The sequence below is a fragment of the Engystomops pustulosus genome, chromosome 7 (genome assembly GCF_040894005.1).
Source record: "Engystomops pustulosus chromosome 7, aEngPut4.maternal, whole genome shotgun sequence".
Classification (NCBI taxonomy): Eukaryota; Metazoa; Chordata; class Amphibia; order Anura; family Leptodactylidae; genus Engystomops; species Engystomops pustulosus.
In genome coordinates, this window is record NC_092417.1 from 172,113,216 (window position 1) to 172,130,560 (window position 17,345).

Below are 17,345 nucleotides of genomic sequence, written 5' to 3' on the forward strand. Positions count from 1 at the left end.
AAGCTCTTCAGGCTGAAAGACCCACACAGAGTCCTTGCAAGAGCTGCAAATCTGGATTATAACTTCACTTTTCACTGTCCCTACAAACACTGATCTCCAGGGACAATAACTAACACTGTCTGCAGTCTGTATGGTCACACAGATGCTGACAGATTCCCGTTAAGTCTTTTGATATACAAGGAGTTAAAAAGATAAAGGTCGCATGAGCTGCAAGCACAATGATGGATGAAGAGGCGAGAGCTGCGAGTCTGAACTGATCACTTACGGAGAGAGTGGCTGTCACAGCTATTGATCCCATAGCGTTATTAGCATATTGCGTCTCCTCCAGGCCGTGCAGCTCGCTCTCTGCTGCAAACTGTTGGCACCAATGAGATGAATAGTGCACTGCCTGTAGTTAGTAATGTCAGGTGTTTTGTGCAGAATGGACCCCTGGGTGCTGCACATATGACAGCCCTGCACATAAGACTAATAAGTGGATGCCCCTGTGTGCTGTGACAGCTTTGCACAATTTGATTGGCTGTGCTATCGCTTCTTGTGTTGGCAGGTCTCCAAAATCACTGTATAGGCAACCAGTGAGGAAAATGAGCGAGGACGCGTCCTGTGCCTGTGGCTATAGCGGATCTGTACTGGAAAGCATCACTCATGCCGTGCTGTACTGTAAGTACAATTCCTCTACTATAAACATCTGCATTCCCTTCAGTGACCCCAATACCTTGCGCTGCTTTATCTGACTAATGTTATGCACAAGCCGAGGACTTCATAGTCTAAAGAGAGAATTATCCAGCACAATATCTTTTCATCAGCCCCGGCTTTCATCTCACCACAATAGGGAACCTTTCAAAGGAATACAGATCCTTTTTTTTTTTACAATGCAGCACCATGTATCGCAGTCAGGGCCGGCGTGCTCTCTTCTGGATCATGTAGGAATGTTTTGGGATCCATAGAAGGGAAAGTAGCCTGGGATCAGATTACTGCATTGCACCCGATAGACTTGCACGGATGATTGTTAATATTGATTTGAAGTTTGGAAAGTTATTACTAGATTACACTCAAGGTAAAAGGGCAATGTGATTGTTACTATGAATCTGTAGGTTTTGTGCTTGATCGAGGAATTTTATCTGATGTGTAGAGCAGAACAGAACCTGACATTTGAAGAATGTGACTGCAGTTAACCCTAAGCCCCCTCATGTCACAACCAGGTATATTACTTTTGTGGTGTTCTGGTCTGAGTATACCTTTACAACCATTGATATGCATCCAAAACAAATGAAACAACTTTGCAAATAGTCCTGATTAAAAAAAAAAACATAAATGTGTCACCGTGGTAACAGACTACAAACAATTACTCTGGAGTCTGATCCTGCTTTCAGGCTCTTGACGTGTATCTCTTATGTAATACTGTGACGTGTACTATGGTACAGGCTTAGAAAAGCTAAAATAATTCATCAAAGGCGCCATGCTTGTATAAAATTGCGTGCTACACAGGAAGCGACTATAGCCCTCGTCACCCTCAGGCTATAGGTGTTTAAGATGAAATCTGAGGCGCCCTATGGAATAGTGCCCCCTCCTTACCCCATTCAAGAAATAAATATTTGTATTTTGTTTAGTAAGCTGGTTCTCCATACAGTGTTGCACGCATCAGGTATGATGTCCACATCAGGTCCTGCTTTGTAGCAACTGCACCCGTGATGCTGCTGCCCATCATACTGCAGGTGGTGCTGCCTAAGACAAGAGGCTCAACTTGCCTCATGGCTAGTTACAACTTGCCTCATTGCTTCTATTACAATCCAGCGAACAGCCACGCAACCTTCAACCCAAAAAATAAAATTCTTTGGTGGACAAAACAGTGTTAGGACAAAGAGCAAGAGAGAGAGTTTGCTTTCCACCATCCTTCATCCCTCCATTATTTTTTTTTTTGCTCATAAAAAAATGCAATCTCCCAACATATCAATTAGCCGAAATGGGTTAACCAGAAAACATTCATTCCCAATCATTTCGTCCGGCCCCTGTAATAGGTCCATACTGCCTAAACTGCAGGGTCACACTTCCAAATGTTTGTTTGCAGTCTCTAACCTTCAAGAGACATAGATCCGTAGCAATGCTCAAAATTGTAGTCGATTTTTAATCAAAATCAGGCCTCGCGCACACAACCGCAAATGTCATCTGTGAGATAGATGCAAAATTAGCGGCTAGCTGAGGGCCGCCATTATGCACATCATGTCCCACTACACCGTGACCGAATGGGGTGGACCCTCTATGAATTGTAGGGCAAGTCCTATTCCTCTTCTGCCCGGTCAAGACAGCAGCTCAACCCTCATATCCTTTTTGCCAAAACGGGTGCAAACCTATCCTTTTTGGTGGCCCGGTTAAAGCCCAAGTGTGAATTCAACCTTATATTCCAAATTTTTCATTTTGTATTTATTAAAGCAATAAGAAATAATTGATAAAATAAAAATACCTCTACATATTTAATTTTTACTATTCTCTTTACACTATAGTGTGAAGGGTGTTTGACCAAATGGCTATTGGCACATGTTAGGCACACAATGTCACATCTAGCTGTAGTCATTTATTCTCTTTCAACCACCTCAAGAAGTGGAAAGGCTTAGATAGAAACAGGTAGTAGCACAAGTGTCCCCAACCCACCTAAAAACTTATTCTGAAGTGTAAAGATGCAACAATTTTGCCACCCGGCTTCAGCCGAACTGCTCACATTTTCAGATGGTCTGTCCGAGTGTCAGTGCACACTGTACAGATAATCAGCTGAAAAACTTCTATGATGCTTTTACGAAGATGCAGTAGATTTTTCTACTTGGATACAGGCGGTCCCCTACTTAAGGACACCCAACTTACAGACGACCCCTAGTTAAAGACGGCCCCCTCTGCCCACTGTGACCTCTGGCGTAGCTCTCTGGATAGTTTACTATAGTCCCAGACTGCAATGATCAGCTGTAAGGTGTCTGTAATGAAGCTTTATTGATAATCCTTGGTCCCATTACAGCAAAAAATTTTGAAACTCCAATTGTCACTGAGGCAAAAAAAAACATTTTATCTGGATCTACAATGATAAAATATACAGTTTCGACTTACATACAAATTCAACTTAAGAACAAACCTATGGAACCTATCTTGTACGTAACCCGGGGACGGCCTGTATTGACATCCGATACAAAATTTTACATCATTTGTTGCACCTACACAGTAAAAAGGTCCAAGTGACTTCTAAAGTCCAGAAGCAAATCCACGAACAAATTTGTGGTGCATTTGCTTGCAGGTTTTGGTGTAAACCCCTCAGCGCAGTGTAAAGGTTCCCCACTGTTTAAGAATTGGCAAATATTGTCATTTTTTACAGTAAATGTTTATTAACATTTTAATAAGTATTTATAGATGCCTTGGAAAAGCAGACGCAGCCATCACTTGTCATCCATCCTCATTGTAATCAGAGCAAATAACATCAAAGTGAAAAAAGAATATAAAACCCTCCAACAATGGAGGCATTAGATGTTATTAGACGCCATCCATCACCAGTGTTTATTATCCGCGAGGTGACTAATGACCTTCCTTATGGATCTGTTGTGACTAGAGATGCTGGCTTACAGATTCATTTTGAAGATAACACAATGGAATGAGTATATTTGCAACAAGGTTCATATTCTAAAATCTGCTCCGAAGTTTTTTTGTTAGATAATTGTGAGTTTAAACATATTTAGGATGTGGGCCTCACAGTATATTGCAACTGCAGCAGTCGAAGCAGCTCAAATGAATCCCATAAGGTTTGGGTGCTGCTGCAGTGCTATGTGCACAATTATGCGCCTTTTTACACCTATACAAAAGGCTTGATTTCTGGAAAATAAGTGCAGCACTCAGCATCAGCACCTGCAAGCTCCCTATTACATATAATAGTGTAAGTATCACTGCTTCAGCTCCAAACCTCCTGCAATCAATTTGTGATGGCCCAATTGATGCAGTTGTAATACAGACATATAAAGTATTATATCTGGGTAAAAGCAGCGGTGCTCTCTGTTTGCATCTATAGGATGGCCTCCATGTTATGGAATATTAAGTCCAGGTACAACCTGGCAAATAACAGGTGTGTGTGATCACTACTAGTCGCTAGACTGCCCCTGCTTTCTAGGAACAGTCATTCCTAGAAACTTAAGGGGTCAGATGTGCAAAAAGATGATCTGAAAAAGAACAAGCAAACACATGTTTATTTGGTGATTGTATCTTCTACACAACATGTAGATGGTAGCGCATCGCTCCGTGCAAACAGAATGATGTGCTGCCAACAAACCATTCCAAAAAGTGTATCTAAGAGCCACAATACCTTGTTACATAGTTATTATACAGTAGTATTAGTGCTTCATTCATGTCACAATTGTTTCATGGATAAAATAAAAACCCCTGTATGTATATGAAACCAGAGGCAGGAGAACCCGCTATGGAAACCCATTCATGGCTCCGTACAGTACAGAGTCGTAGTACAGCTGTGTGCACAAGCCCTTAGTCAGCTATAAAAGCTTTGCCAGTGTGAGGAGTCTGCCAACATCATGCCATATAATATTTCAGCTTTCTAGTGTATTATAGGGGGAGGGTAGAAGGGATAGCTACAGGCACTCGATTCACATTTTTAATAGCATAAGAATAAAGTGAGAGGTTTGACGCATTATATCATGAAATGTGAAATGTAAGTGGTGCCATTACATTATATATATACAGGCGGTCCCCTACTTAAGGACACCCGACTTACAGACAACTCATAGTTACAGACAGACCCCTCTGACCTCTGGTGAAGCTCTCTGAATTTTACTATAGGCCCAGACTGCAATAATCAGCTGTAAGGTGTCTGTAATGAAGCTTTATTAATAATCCTTGGTCCAATTACAGCAAAAATTTTGAAACTCCATTTGTCACTGGGACAAAAGAAAAAATTTTGTCTAGAATTTCAATAATAAAATATACAGTTTCGACTTACATACAAATTCAACTTAAGAACAATCCTCCGGACCCTATCTTGTACGTAACCCGGGGACTGCCTGTATATATATATATATATATATATATATACTGACAATACCCGGGTTACGTACAAGATAGGGTCCATAGGTTTGTTCTTAAGTTGAATTTGTATGTAAGTCAAAACTGTATATTTTATAATTATAGTTCCAGACAAAACATTTTTTTGCCCCAGTGACAATTTAAATTTTTTTTGCTGTAATTGGACCAAGGATTATCAATAAAGCTTCATTACAGACACCTTACAGATGATCATTGCAGTCTGGGGCTATAGTAAAATTCAGAGAGGTCACCAGAGGTCACAGTAGGCAGAGAGGTCTGTCTTTAACTAGGGGTCGTCTGTATATATAATCCAAAAAATGTCTTCATTTTTTCGATTACATTCGATACTTTGTCTGGGTAAGACTCAAGGATAGCATCCTATCCCTTTGTTTTTTGATTGTGCTGCTGTTTTCATTATTTATAAATATATGTATTGCACTGGCATATGGCACCTGAACCCAACTTATGTACTGGGTGGTTACAAGGCCTCATCCGGCCAAAGGCTGATCACATATGACCGTGGATATGCTTCCTGTGGTCCTCAGAGGCCATAGATAGGCCAAAGAAGGTCCCGTATCCGCCCAACAAATTTTGGCAGGGTACAGATACCAACGAATAGAAGTATCAGCCAAACCAAGGAACTGGGAGCCGGAGAAGGCAAGATAAGCTTTGGGGATTTTTTTTACTACTCGGCCCCCATGATTTTTTTTTACCACCTTAAAACATAGACCACCAAATAACATCTAGTATACCATGGATTATATATTATGGATAATATAGATTGTAGAGTAGTCCAGTGTTACCCTGGGCTAATTCTGACACTCTCATAGACATTGAATGGAGCAGCAGGATGCATTATTTCACCTGCAGCTCCATCAACTAAGAGGAATTGGATTCCCGTTCTTGTGATCGCTGGTAGTCCCAGCGCTCAGACCCACCATTCAAATCTGCATGACCAGTCTTATAGCACTAGTTGCAGATCCAACAAAAGATCCACGTGTTTCCATGTAGTGTATTTATGATTACTTTACCTGTGGTTGTCTGTCTCTTCCGGTTTCTTCTGATACTTGGTCTCTGTCGCTGTATGGCTGCCTGTCTGGCATCGTATGGAAGCATCTCTGATACTTTATTGCTACATTTGTGTCAATGCAACATCTCTTAGATTGTTTGTTGTTCAGTGCAATCTACAGCCTGTGGTTTGGTGGTAAATTGGTCTATGTTCTCCTCCAGGGTGTTGAGCATACAAGAAAAGGCAGGTTATATGTGATGGCCTTAATAGACCTTAATCAGGGAAACCAATGTATACAGATAGGATACTTTGCATCTCATGCTAGTTGGGTGCATTGCATTAGATGTTGTGTGCAGGGGGAAAAAAAGAAATTTTCTCCATGACAAATATCATGACTTTTCCATCACAGCTTATAGATTCCTGAGTGATCTCTATGATGACCTTTTGTAGGTGGTTTAGCTTGTGAGCGAGTATAATAATGGGCACAGCGAGTACCTATAATCCTGGTACTGTGAGTCATGTCTGGTGCTGCCATTGTATGTAGTACTGTCAGTCACTCTCCCTACGGCTGACGGAAGATGTGTGTAATCTTATTATATAGTAACCGGAAAGAAAGTGATCAAGGATGATGAGAACGATTTCCTTAATTTGCATCTTACATTAACACACATAGTGATCGCTGTGACTCACTATTACGGGTCATGATGTAACTCAATATCTGAGATTCGCTTCATCTCCTATCTGCGTCATTCATAAATATATACACACTGAAAGCCAGTGACAGCACAAGGTCAGTGTTTACTCTCCCCGATTACTTGGCTCAGATTCAAGCTTCTCCCCTATCGTATTCATTAGCATATTTAAGAGCAATACAAACAAGGAATGCAGTACATACAAGGTGACTTCCACCTTAAAGGAGATCTCCAGCCAGAGAATGTAAAAGGTTCCTGCTGATCAGCAGAATTTTCATTAAAGCACTTCCCCTGTAATCACAATCCCACAGCTGGATCTCAGGCTCCCACTTTATTTCCAATGGAAGTTAAGATAAGACGTCTTGGTGGCTCACAAAGCTGTGCTACTCAGATCTTCAAAAGTTTATGCAGGGGTGTCACTTACAGACTGTGTACACTCTGGCCTGGAAGTAAAGGGACGCCTTAGGTAGACGCAGTAGTGTTTCCATTTATTATGTTACCTGCAGTTTAACATAATTTCCCTAGAGCTCCCTCTACTGGTGGCTGCAGAGATTTATTGTTTTTATTGAGTTATTGCAGCCAGTAGCTGTAGCTTCACAGGCTGTTACACTGTGCAGGATCACTTCCCTCTCCCAATGTGTGAGATAACAGAAGGTAGAGGTATGAAGAAGTGCTGAGGGAGCAAGGGGAGACAGTGTTACAGCCCAAGAAGTCTGTGTCCCCCAGGAGCCCTTCAGGCTCATTAGTATAATTATAAAAGTTTATTTTAGAAGGAAGGAGGCCATAGATATTAAATATAAGAATATACCTGTGTGGTCCTGTGTCCTGGTGCCTGGATCTATGAGTAATCTCCCTGGTTTATCAGGATGGATTTTGATGGTAGATTTTCTTTATGTCATTGATCAACACAGAATTTTGATTTAAGCTGATATTTAATTCAAATTACAACAAACTAATTTGCATAGCGGGTCCTCAAGCATTAACATAACACACTGTACTAAACAAAAACTGGGTCATCTTATAAGCGTGCAAAGTGTAGACATCTATGTAGTATACACAGAGTATATCAGCAGTTCTCTAATGATCATGGCTGTTTAACCGGTTCGCGACCGCCCCCCGTGTATTCACGGCGGCGGTCGCGCTGCATGGAGAGGGCTCACGGGCTGAGCCCTCTCCATAGCCGGTAAGTCTTTGCTGCATATTGCTGCATATTTTCACAGCGTGGGCTGCCGGCAAAGCTGCCGGCAGCCTCAAACAGATAGCGGCGCATGGGCGCCGCCATCTTACCTGGGATCGCCGCTCCCCGTGACGTCATCGGGGGGCGGCGATCCGTCTCCATGGTAGCCTCGGGTCTTCCGAAGACCCGAGGCTATTTCGTTTTAACCCCTTCATTACAATGTGCTGATAGCACATTGTAATGAATGAGGAAGAAAATCCCCATATACTGCCATACTGTAGTATGGCAGTATATGATAGGATCGATCTGACAACCTAGGGTTAAAGTACCCTAGGGAGTCTGAAAAATAGTATAAATAAAAATAAAAAAAGTTTAAAAAAAAAAAATTATAATAAAAAAACCTAAAATTTCAAATCACCCCCCTTTCCCTAGAACTGACATAAATATAAATAAACAGTAAAAATCATAAACACATCAGGTATCGACGCGTCCGAAAATGCCCGATCTATCAAAATATGATAACGGTTTTTCAATGCGTTTAACCCCGTAACGGCAAATAGCGCCCAAAGTTGAAAATGGCACTTTTTTGCCATTTTGAAAAATCTAAAAAAATCTATAAAAAGTGATCAAAAGGTCGTACAGTCCTAAAAATGATATCATTGACAATATTATCAAATTTCGCAAAAAATTACACCATGCACAGCTCCGTACACCAAAGTATAAAAAAGTTATTAGCGCCAGAAGTTGGCAAAATAAAAAAAATTTTTTTTGTACAGGAGGTTTTAATTTTTGTAAATGTATGAAAACATTATAAATCCTATACAAATTTGGTATCCCCTTAATCGTACCGACCCAAAGAATAAAGTGGACATGTCATTTGGGGCGCTCAGTGAAAGACGTAATATCCAAGCCCACAAGAAAATGGCGCAAATGCGTTTTTTCACCATTTTCATTGCATTTGGAATTTTTTTCCCGCTTCCGAGTACATGGCATGGAATATTTAATACCATCATTATGAAGTGCAATTTGTTACGGTGAAAACAAGCCATCACACAGCTCGTTACATGTAAAAATAAAAAAGTTATAGATTTTTGAAGGTGGGGAGTGAAAAATGGACATGAAAAAACAGGAAAGGGCCCGGTCCTTAACCGGTTAACATAGGCCAGGTCAGGGCTGCAGTTCATCTTTACTGCAGACAGATGGCGCTGTATGAGAACCAGAATACACATTGCTGAGGGCATTTAAAGTGTGTTGCGTAGCAACCGTGCAAGAAAGAGAGAGGAGCGAACATTTAAGAGGGGGAAAAAAAAAATCACATTTATAGAAACGAGCGAAGAGACAGGAGCTCTCTATAATGTTTCCTGGCTCGTGAGATAATGTTATCAGATTAGACGGAAAAAATGGGACATCTTTATGAGCGGATCCGCAAAATGCTTACAGGCACCTCCAGAACTCCTTGTGCTGTATTCATTATTATACATAAACTCCTGTCTATTTATAGGACTCATTTCTCACCATACAGACTTTGTCCCAGTGTAGATTACATACATAAAGATAATTTATAATTCCTTTATTTATATCGTGCACACAGATTATGCAGCACTGCACAGAACTTGCCAAATTGGTCCCTGTCCCCAATGGGGCTCACAATCTAATCAACCTACCAGTATGTTTTGGAGTGTGGGAGGAAACTGGAGGAAACCCATGCAAACTCTTTGCAGTTGTTGACCTGAATGGGACTCGAGCCCAGGTCCTCAGCACTGCAAGGCTGTAATGCTAACCACTGAGCCACTGTGCTGCCCCTCTTTGCTAAGCTATCAGTTCAAACCATGCAGATTAGCAGCCAGTGTTATGTATTGCCCCTGAAGAGACTTTTGTGGATGTTGTTAATAGAACCAGGACTGTGAAATATAAATCTATATTCCAGAATTGTAGCTCTTTAGGGTTTCCTTACACTGCTGTGCTCTGTGCTCTCTGCAGACTTGATTGTATAATCAGAACTTTGTGTATGATGTAAGTAATGTGTCCTCACACTGCTGTGCTCCATGCTCTCTGCAGCCAGTATCTCTCCTGTAGTGTTGTTACAGGAGAGATGTGTAATCATACACTTAGTGTGCAGTGTTATTAGCAGCAGGACTGTGAAAAGTGAGGTTAGGACTGCAGATCCGGCAAGAGCTCTGGTGAACTTTCTGCATTCTGCTCACGGCCCCTGACCTCTTCTCTGAGTAACTGCTGTAGTGTCCAACCAGAATCCTGCGATAGCTCTTACTTGTAGCAGTAGAGACGGGCTGTGAGGTTCCTCAGTAAGAAGAGCAGAAACTATATAGGCCCAAAGACCTACCCAGAACACTTGCAGGAGGTGCAGACCTCTATTGTCACCTCACTTTTCACAGCCCTGCAGAAAACTGACAGCATGTGAGGACACGCCACCAGTGCACTTGGGGAAGCTACAATCCTGGAATATAAATCCATATATCACAGTCCTGCTGCTACTAACAATATACACTAAGGTCTGATTACACATCTCTCTATCCCTCCTTGAATGGTCAAAACTGATGACAGATTTCCTATAAAAATGAAACAAATAAAAAAGATATATATATACAACTCCTATGCTATGCTGTGCATCCCCAAGGTTATATACTACAAACATACTATTTCTGTCTGATCCTGCAATCCTGTGTTACTCTGCTCTCTCTGTCCCCCAAAGAACCTACAGTCTAGTGATTTGTCATTTATGGACAAGCCGGCTCTAAGAACAACGGGAGTCCGCTCCCTGCAGTGGGCCGACAGTTCGCTTAAAGGAAACCTACCATCTCGGATCTACCTATAAATATCTGATATCTTTTACAGTTAATTTATAGTTTATAATTAATTTAAAATATAAAATGGAGTATTTTTGCCAATAATCTTAAATAAACCTGTTCTACTGCTGGCGCCTCAGGCTTCAGAGACCTCTAAAGATTGATCAGATTGTCGTATGTTACTCTGCTCTGTCACACTGCAGTAGTGATGGGCGGTCCAGCTTTTCTGGCTCCTGAACGGCTCCCTATTAAATATATAAAGAGCCTCAATCCGGCGAGGCACACCACGGCACACCACAAGTAACCCGATTTTATAGGGTTAAAGGGTGCGTTGTTTGGCGATTGGGGGCGTAGTTAAAGGAAACCTACCATCTCAGATCTACCTATTAAGCTAGGTTCAGCTAATAAATGCCATTGTAGCCCTTTAGTGGTTGCTTCATTTGGCCCTAATATGCAAATTTGTGAAAGAGGCTACTGGGGCGTGGCCACTCCATGCCCCAGTAGCCTCTTTTGTTCCTCCTACTATGTCATCTTCAGCGCGCAGCTCCTGGTAGCTGCACGTACTTGTCCACGCTCTGCATAGGCTCTCTTTGCAGAGCCGACGGCTGTGCGTACTCGGCTCCGAAGCCGGAGCTATTGATAGGTAGATCCGAGATGGTAGGTTTCCTTTACATAAATATACAAAAGAGTGAGGCTGGGGAGCAAGACACTGGGATGAGATGTTTAGGGGTTCACTTACTTTTGGCCATGCATATATAAACAAATACAATTCCAAAGGCACATAAACAATTTATATACAACAAATCTGTTTTGATTCCCTCCCGGCGGTTATGTTTTTTCGTGCTTGACCTTCTCCGTAAATGTCAGTTTTTCTGTGTAATTTCCATGTAATTTTTCCCATCACCAGTCCTCCATACCTGCCCACCAGTTTACTGATGTGTCGCAGATATCACAGATTCCCGCTTACATCTCCATTAGGAATATATTTCACTTGAAAAGTGGTAATTTAGCAAATAAATCCTCCTGCTGTTAAATCATTTGTTTGCATGTGGCTCCGTCATTATCAAGCAGAAGAGGAAATTGATCATTGATGTTCTTGACCTCTTGAGTCAAATGTCCAGAGACCAGTCCTGGCAATGCAGAAGCAATTTACATGTGACTGATCTACAAGAACTCCATCTCTCAGAAGTGTCTCCCCAGGCATTTGGTAAGTGTCCATGAGCTGTGGTCCAAACAGCTACCCAAACACATGGCCACAATATACTCAGCTATCCAAAACAGCTAAAAATGGGGAGGTCTGGAGGGTCCTTACCACCAATTGGGTAGTAAGACCCCCTGACTCATGTGTTGCCTGCACTCACTCAACAAAGGGAAGAGACTTAGGATTTCATTATCTAATGGGAGATGAGATGCAACCAACCAGCAGAGGATTTGTAGAATTTGTATCCAATCTAAACAATCCATTGCAAGGTCAATCCTGTACTGATACATTGTAGCAACTATTCTAGTAGAGGAAGGTTGTGCTGTTACTGATGTGGGTTCTATAGACCCCGTAGCTGGGAGTGATATTAGGGTTTATTTCCAGCCTCTGAGATCTTTCAATATTTTTGGCAGTATCTTAGGAATATTAGGAAATTAAACATATTTTTTTAGGAATGTGGTGAATAGTAAAGTGACAAGAAGAATTTAAAAACCTGCAGATTTTCTATGCGTGTGTTCACATAAGATTGCAAAGGAAAACATGGTTTTATGGGTGTTATTTAAATTTTGTACGACCAGTTCAAATGATTCTGGGGCCCACCCTAGGATATAACACAATTCCACTTTAGGGTTGACTATAGGGATAGGATCACCATAGGATTGTATGTCTGTGTAGGGTGATGAGTAGCTTTTCAAAACTTTATTTTTACATCATTGTGTCATATGATTTTGTCCTGCTTGTTGCACCTGTGGCCTCCCCTGGTGGCTGTACTGTGTATTACAGGCTAAGAATGGTTTTGTCAACATTTTCCAATACTGGATTGTATGTATGAGTCCTTAAAGGACATCTATCTCCAAAACAAGGGAATAAGAAGCTAAAAGAAGAGCGGATGCTGCCAGAGGGGGCACACACCAGTATGTTTGTATGTTTGGTGTACAATCCTTGATCTGGTGATAGATGTCCTTTAAAGCATTACAACTTATACCTATCCATAGCATAAGCGTCCGTCTGTAAATGGACCACCAGGATATATACACACAACATGCATTGATAGTATCTAGATTCATAAAAGGTCTCGCTGCTACCCCACCACCCCCAGTAAATCCTAGCTAAAGGAGCTTAGGACTAATATCAATTCAGTAGCATGAATTTACCAGCTGGGAAAAACTCTAATGGGTTAATCAGAATGGGGCATAAACATTTTGATACAACCTGGTAGTCGTGTCAGATGCATTCTCCTCCTTATATGACCCTATGACCTGTAGGTATACCCATACACTAAAAAGTGCTGCCTATCTTTAATAAATATAATGCAAATCCTGGCCACGCCCTATTGTCTTAATGCAACATATGCTCCACCACCTCCATGTGTGATGAAATTTTTGGAACAAATCCAAGGTACCAGGATGTACCTGCTGCTATAAGTATTTTTACAGTGGATTTGCAAGGCAGTGAGTAAAACTTGAACTAGTCATAGGAGTTATTCTTTATATAGGAACATATTAGGGGATTTTGCAGTTTCTCACACTTAATTATTGGGATTTTTGATAAAATGTAGAGCAGATCATGTAGCTGGTGCGGTCACATCCCTTCTCATCCTCTGTGCTGACATCAGTGGATGCGCTTCCTCCTCCTGCTGTCCCCGTGGGCTTGCGCTCTGCTGTCTACACTCCACATTCTGACACGGACATTGCTCGCTCTCTGCTACAGAAGCAGCAGCTGCTGGTTCTGCATTTGGGGACATTGTACTGCAAGAAGGGAAAGTGAGAAAAGACTGGGCTGTAACACTTCCAGCCTGCAATCCACTGGGAGGATAATCATCAGTCGATGCACAGCACACAGGAGAAGGCGATGATCTGCAATGAAGTTCCTGTCTCGCAGACTCAGTGACACCACAAGAGGTGCCAGTAGGGCTGAGCCCTGTTGCCCAAATGTGCCACTAGATCCTGCCCTTGGCTGACAAGGTAAGAAATAAGAATCCTCTCGCCTCTCCTTGTCTTCTTCCTTCTCCGGTGACTTGAGACGCTGTGAACAGACAAGGTTTTCCTTACCATTAACTGTTGCTGGTTTCCTTTACATCAGAACATAGAAATAAGAGAAATGGGGCGAAGAAAGCTGTAAACAAATGGATATATCCCTGACGGAGACGGATTGCAGATGACTGGGGTACAGTCAGGGTGAATTGTGCGAATGACCATGGTTATAGTGGGGAGATGTGTGAAGAGAAGTAGGAGATGTACAAATTCCTCCAGCAGTAATAGGGTTATGAGCTGTAGGCATCATAGTGAGTGGTAGTGGGTACTTGTACGAAGACCGTAGGACAGAATGGGGTCATATTTATGACTGAGGTTTGAAGTGGGGAGTTGTAGGAAGACGGAGAAACATAATGAGGTTATGCAATGGATCATAGGTTGTAGTAGGGGGTTGTAGGAAGAATGCAGAACATAATGGGATCATATTAATGACCATTTGTTGTAGTAGGGGGTTGCATGAAGACCGAGGGACATTTTGAGGATGTATAATTGATCTTAGATTGTAGTAGGGGCTTGTATGAAGACTGTAGGACATAATGGGGGTCCTATTGATGACCATGGGTTGTAGTAGAAGACCATAGGACATTATGAGGTTGTAGAATCGATCATAGGTTGTGCAAAGACTGTAGGAAATAAGGGGCTGTATTAATGACCGAGGGTTGTAATGGGGGGTTGTATGAAGAATGAGGGGCATAATGAAGTTGTGTATATGATGGTGGGTTGTAGAGAAATAATAGGGTCATATTAATGACTATGGGATGTGGTTGGTGGTTCTATGAAGACCGAGGGGCATAATGAGTTTGTATGAAGGATCGTAGTTTTTATGGGGTTGTACAAATATTCTAGGACATAATGGGGTTATATTTATGATCGCAGGTTGTAGTGATGGGTTATACAAAGAACGTACACTATAATGCAGTTGAACAAATGACCATGCGTTGTAGCGATGGGTTTAACGGGGAACATAGATGTTTATATAACTTTGTATTGTTGGGTTGTCCAAATGACCTTGGATATTGGTGGGGGGGTGGGGGTAAAGAAGTCAGAATATACAGCATTAGGGTTGTGTAAATTGGGTCTGTAATGGAGATGTAAGAAGTAGACATGTGAGTTGATATGGATGCCCCAGGGATATAGTGGTGATATATATTTCGGGAGTAGGAATGGGGTCACAGGATAATGAGGAATGTAAGATGTTACAGTAAAAGTTTAAACAACATCGTGATGTATGTATATGTGTGTGTGTGGGGTATAAATTACCATGAGAGTGCATTGGGGATTGTTCCTATGAGCATTGGCTATAGTCAGGTTTGCACATCCAGAAGTATCAGTCTGACTCTTCCTATAGGGTGTGGTCACAGGTGGCATATGGGGTGCATTTTTACATGTTAGCATGCGTTTAGCTGGTTGAAGTGTAAGCAGCTATGCTAACATTTTCACAGCTGCTTAGAGTTACATCAATGAAGAAAGATCAAACCAGCCAAACACGGGGTAACACTCAACAATGCCACGTATGACCGCACCCTCACCTGACAGCAATGCCATACAGTCCTTACACATCAGATGCTGCTTGGATATGGTTAGGGATGTATATATTGAGGAGAAGGGGATTAGAAATTGACTTTGCAGTAAGATATCTAGATATACATTTCAGGATTGTCTAAGGAATATTGTCTAAGTGCAACAAAGTTATTATAACTGCTGCACTTTGATCAATTTGGAGCAATGTAGACTTTACTAAAACTACATTTAGGAAACTCTCTTCTGATAAATTTGACAGTAAGTTTTAGGGGGTTCATTGCACATTTATGAGCGGGGTATAATGGAGTACATATGAATGAGCATGGGGTATTGTGGGGTACATATAATTGTCATGGGATGTGTTGGGGAACATTGTATAAATGGCTTGTTGTGTAGTAAGGATCGGTAGTAATTACCATGGGGAATAATTGTGGTTGTACTAATGGCTATGGAAAGTATTTGTATAGTAGCGCATCCAAATAGTAGATAATATCCAGATAATGGAACATCACGCATGATAATGGTTGTACTAATGAAGTAGTTTGTGAAAGGGGGCGGAGAGTTGCACAATAAGAACTTTTGTCTGGGTTTGGTTGTGTCCATATTTGCTCAATTCTTGGCAGAACGTTGGCTCAGTGGTTCACACTATAGCCTTGCAGCGCTGGGGTCCTGGGTTCAAGTCAACCTACCAGTAGCAGGTCAACATCTGCAAAGAGTTTGTGCGTTCTCTCTGTAATTGCATGGGTTTCCTCCGGGTCTTCCGGTTTCCTCCCACACTCCAAGACACACTGATAGGTTGATTAGATTGTGAGCCCCATGGGGATCTGGAAAGCTCTGTGCAGCACTGTGGATAATAATAATAGGAATTATTATTATTATTCTGCTGGTTTTTCGATCACTTTTAAACACGAGCTTTGTGTTTAATGTTTGTCAATGTTTCTAGTCACCATTCACATTGTACAATGGTGTCACAGGAGTCGTCACTTCCAGCTGGAAAAGAGGGTAAGATAAGACCTATATCTCCCACGTTAGTTGTATATGGTATTTCTTCCACATATGGAAACAAACTGTAGTCTTAGACTATAGACTCAGCCTGTCACAGATGGGGAGAGAGGATGTACAAGCAACACAAGCTCCATGCGTAACATTTGCAACTTTCTAAAATTTTGCAAACTTGCTCCAAAAAAAGTGGTGTAAAAAGTAATATCTCTTCATAGAAGTGTTATTTAAAAGTGCACCAAACCCATTCAAAGTGCCACAGTTTGATCGATTTGGAGCAATGTAGACTCCACCAAAACATTTTTAAAGAAATTCTCTCCTGATAAATCAGAAAGTAAGTCTCTGGGCCCCTGGGGGTTCCCTGCACATTCTGGCTTGTGTCTGCAGGCAGAACCTGACTGATTTGATGAAGAGGATTTGTGAATAAATGTTCCTTTCACTCTCACAAAAACCCTGCTGAATTCCATCGGGAAGCCAGGAAAATCTGTTTGTTTGGCCGGTCACAGCGCTATCTGCCTGCTCATTAGTCGGGAGGCGTAATGACTCAGGGAGAGCTGTTTCAGCTGTCACACAGTCACCGGCCCTCGCCTGCTCTCTTACACACCGATTGATGGAAAGTTAATGTAGCAAAGTGAATTGCATGTATCCAGAGGTCTTTGTGATTAAAGGAACAGAACTCTTAGAGCAAAACTGAGACATTTTTAAATATAAGAGGCATTTTCTTAAAGGGCCAAAAGTCACTACATTTTCTATTATACTGCAAAAAGGTATTACTGAAGTTACTACAATTATACTGCAAAATTGTATCTTCATAATGTGTCCCATACATTGTAAGTGACCAAGAGGTACTA

General features: G+C 41.6%; 1 protein-coding gene across 4 annotated transcripts in view; it reads left to right on the forward strand.

The window, feature by feature from the left end:
* Positions 1 to 529: 529 nt before the first annotated feature.
* The window catches only part of OSBPL5 (oxysterol binding protein like 5), a 93,126-nt gene continuing 76,310 nt past the window's right edge, over positions 530 to 17,345 (forward strand). For 3 of the 4 annotated variants that reach the window (XR_011849114.1, XM_072118968.1, XM_072118969.1), the window contains exon 1: positions 530 to 657. Coding sequence is in view for 2 of the 4 variants with exons in the window: in XM_072118968.1 (XP_071975069.1) it covers positions 643 to 657 (15 nt within the window). In the remaining 2 variants the exon portion in view is untranslated. Of the gene's footprint in view, positions 658 to 13,531; positions 13,906 to 17,345 lie in introns of those variants that run through there. The other variant, XM_072118971.1, reaches the window with a different exon arrangement.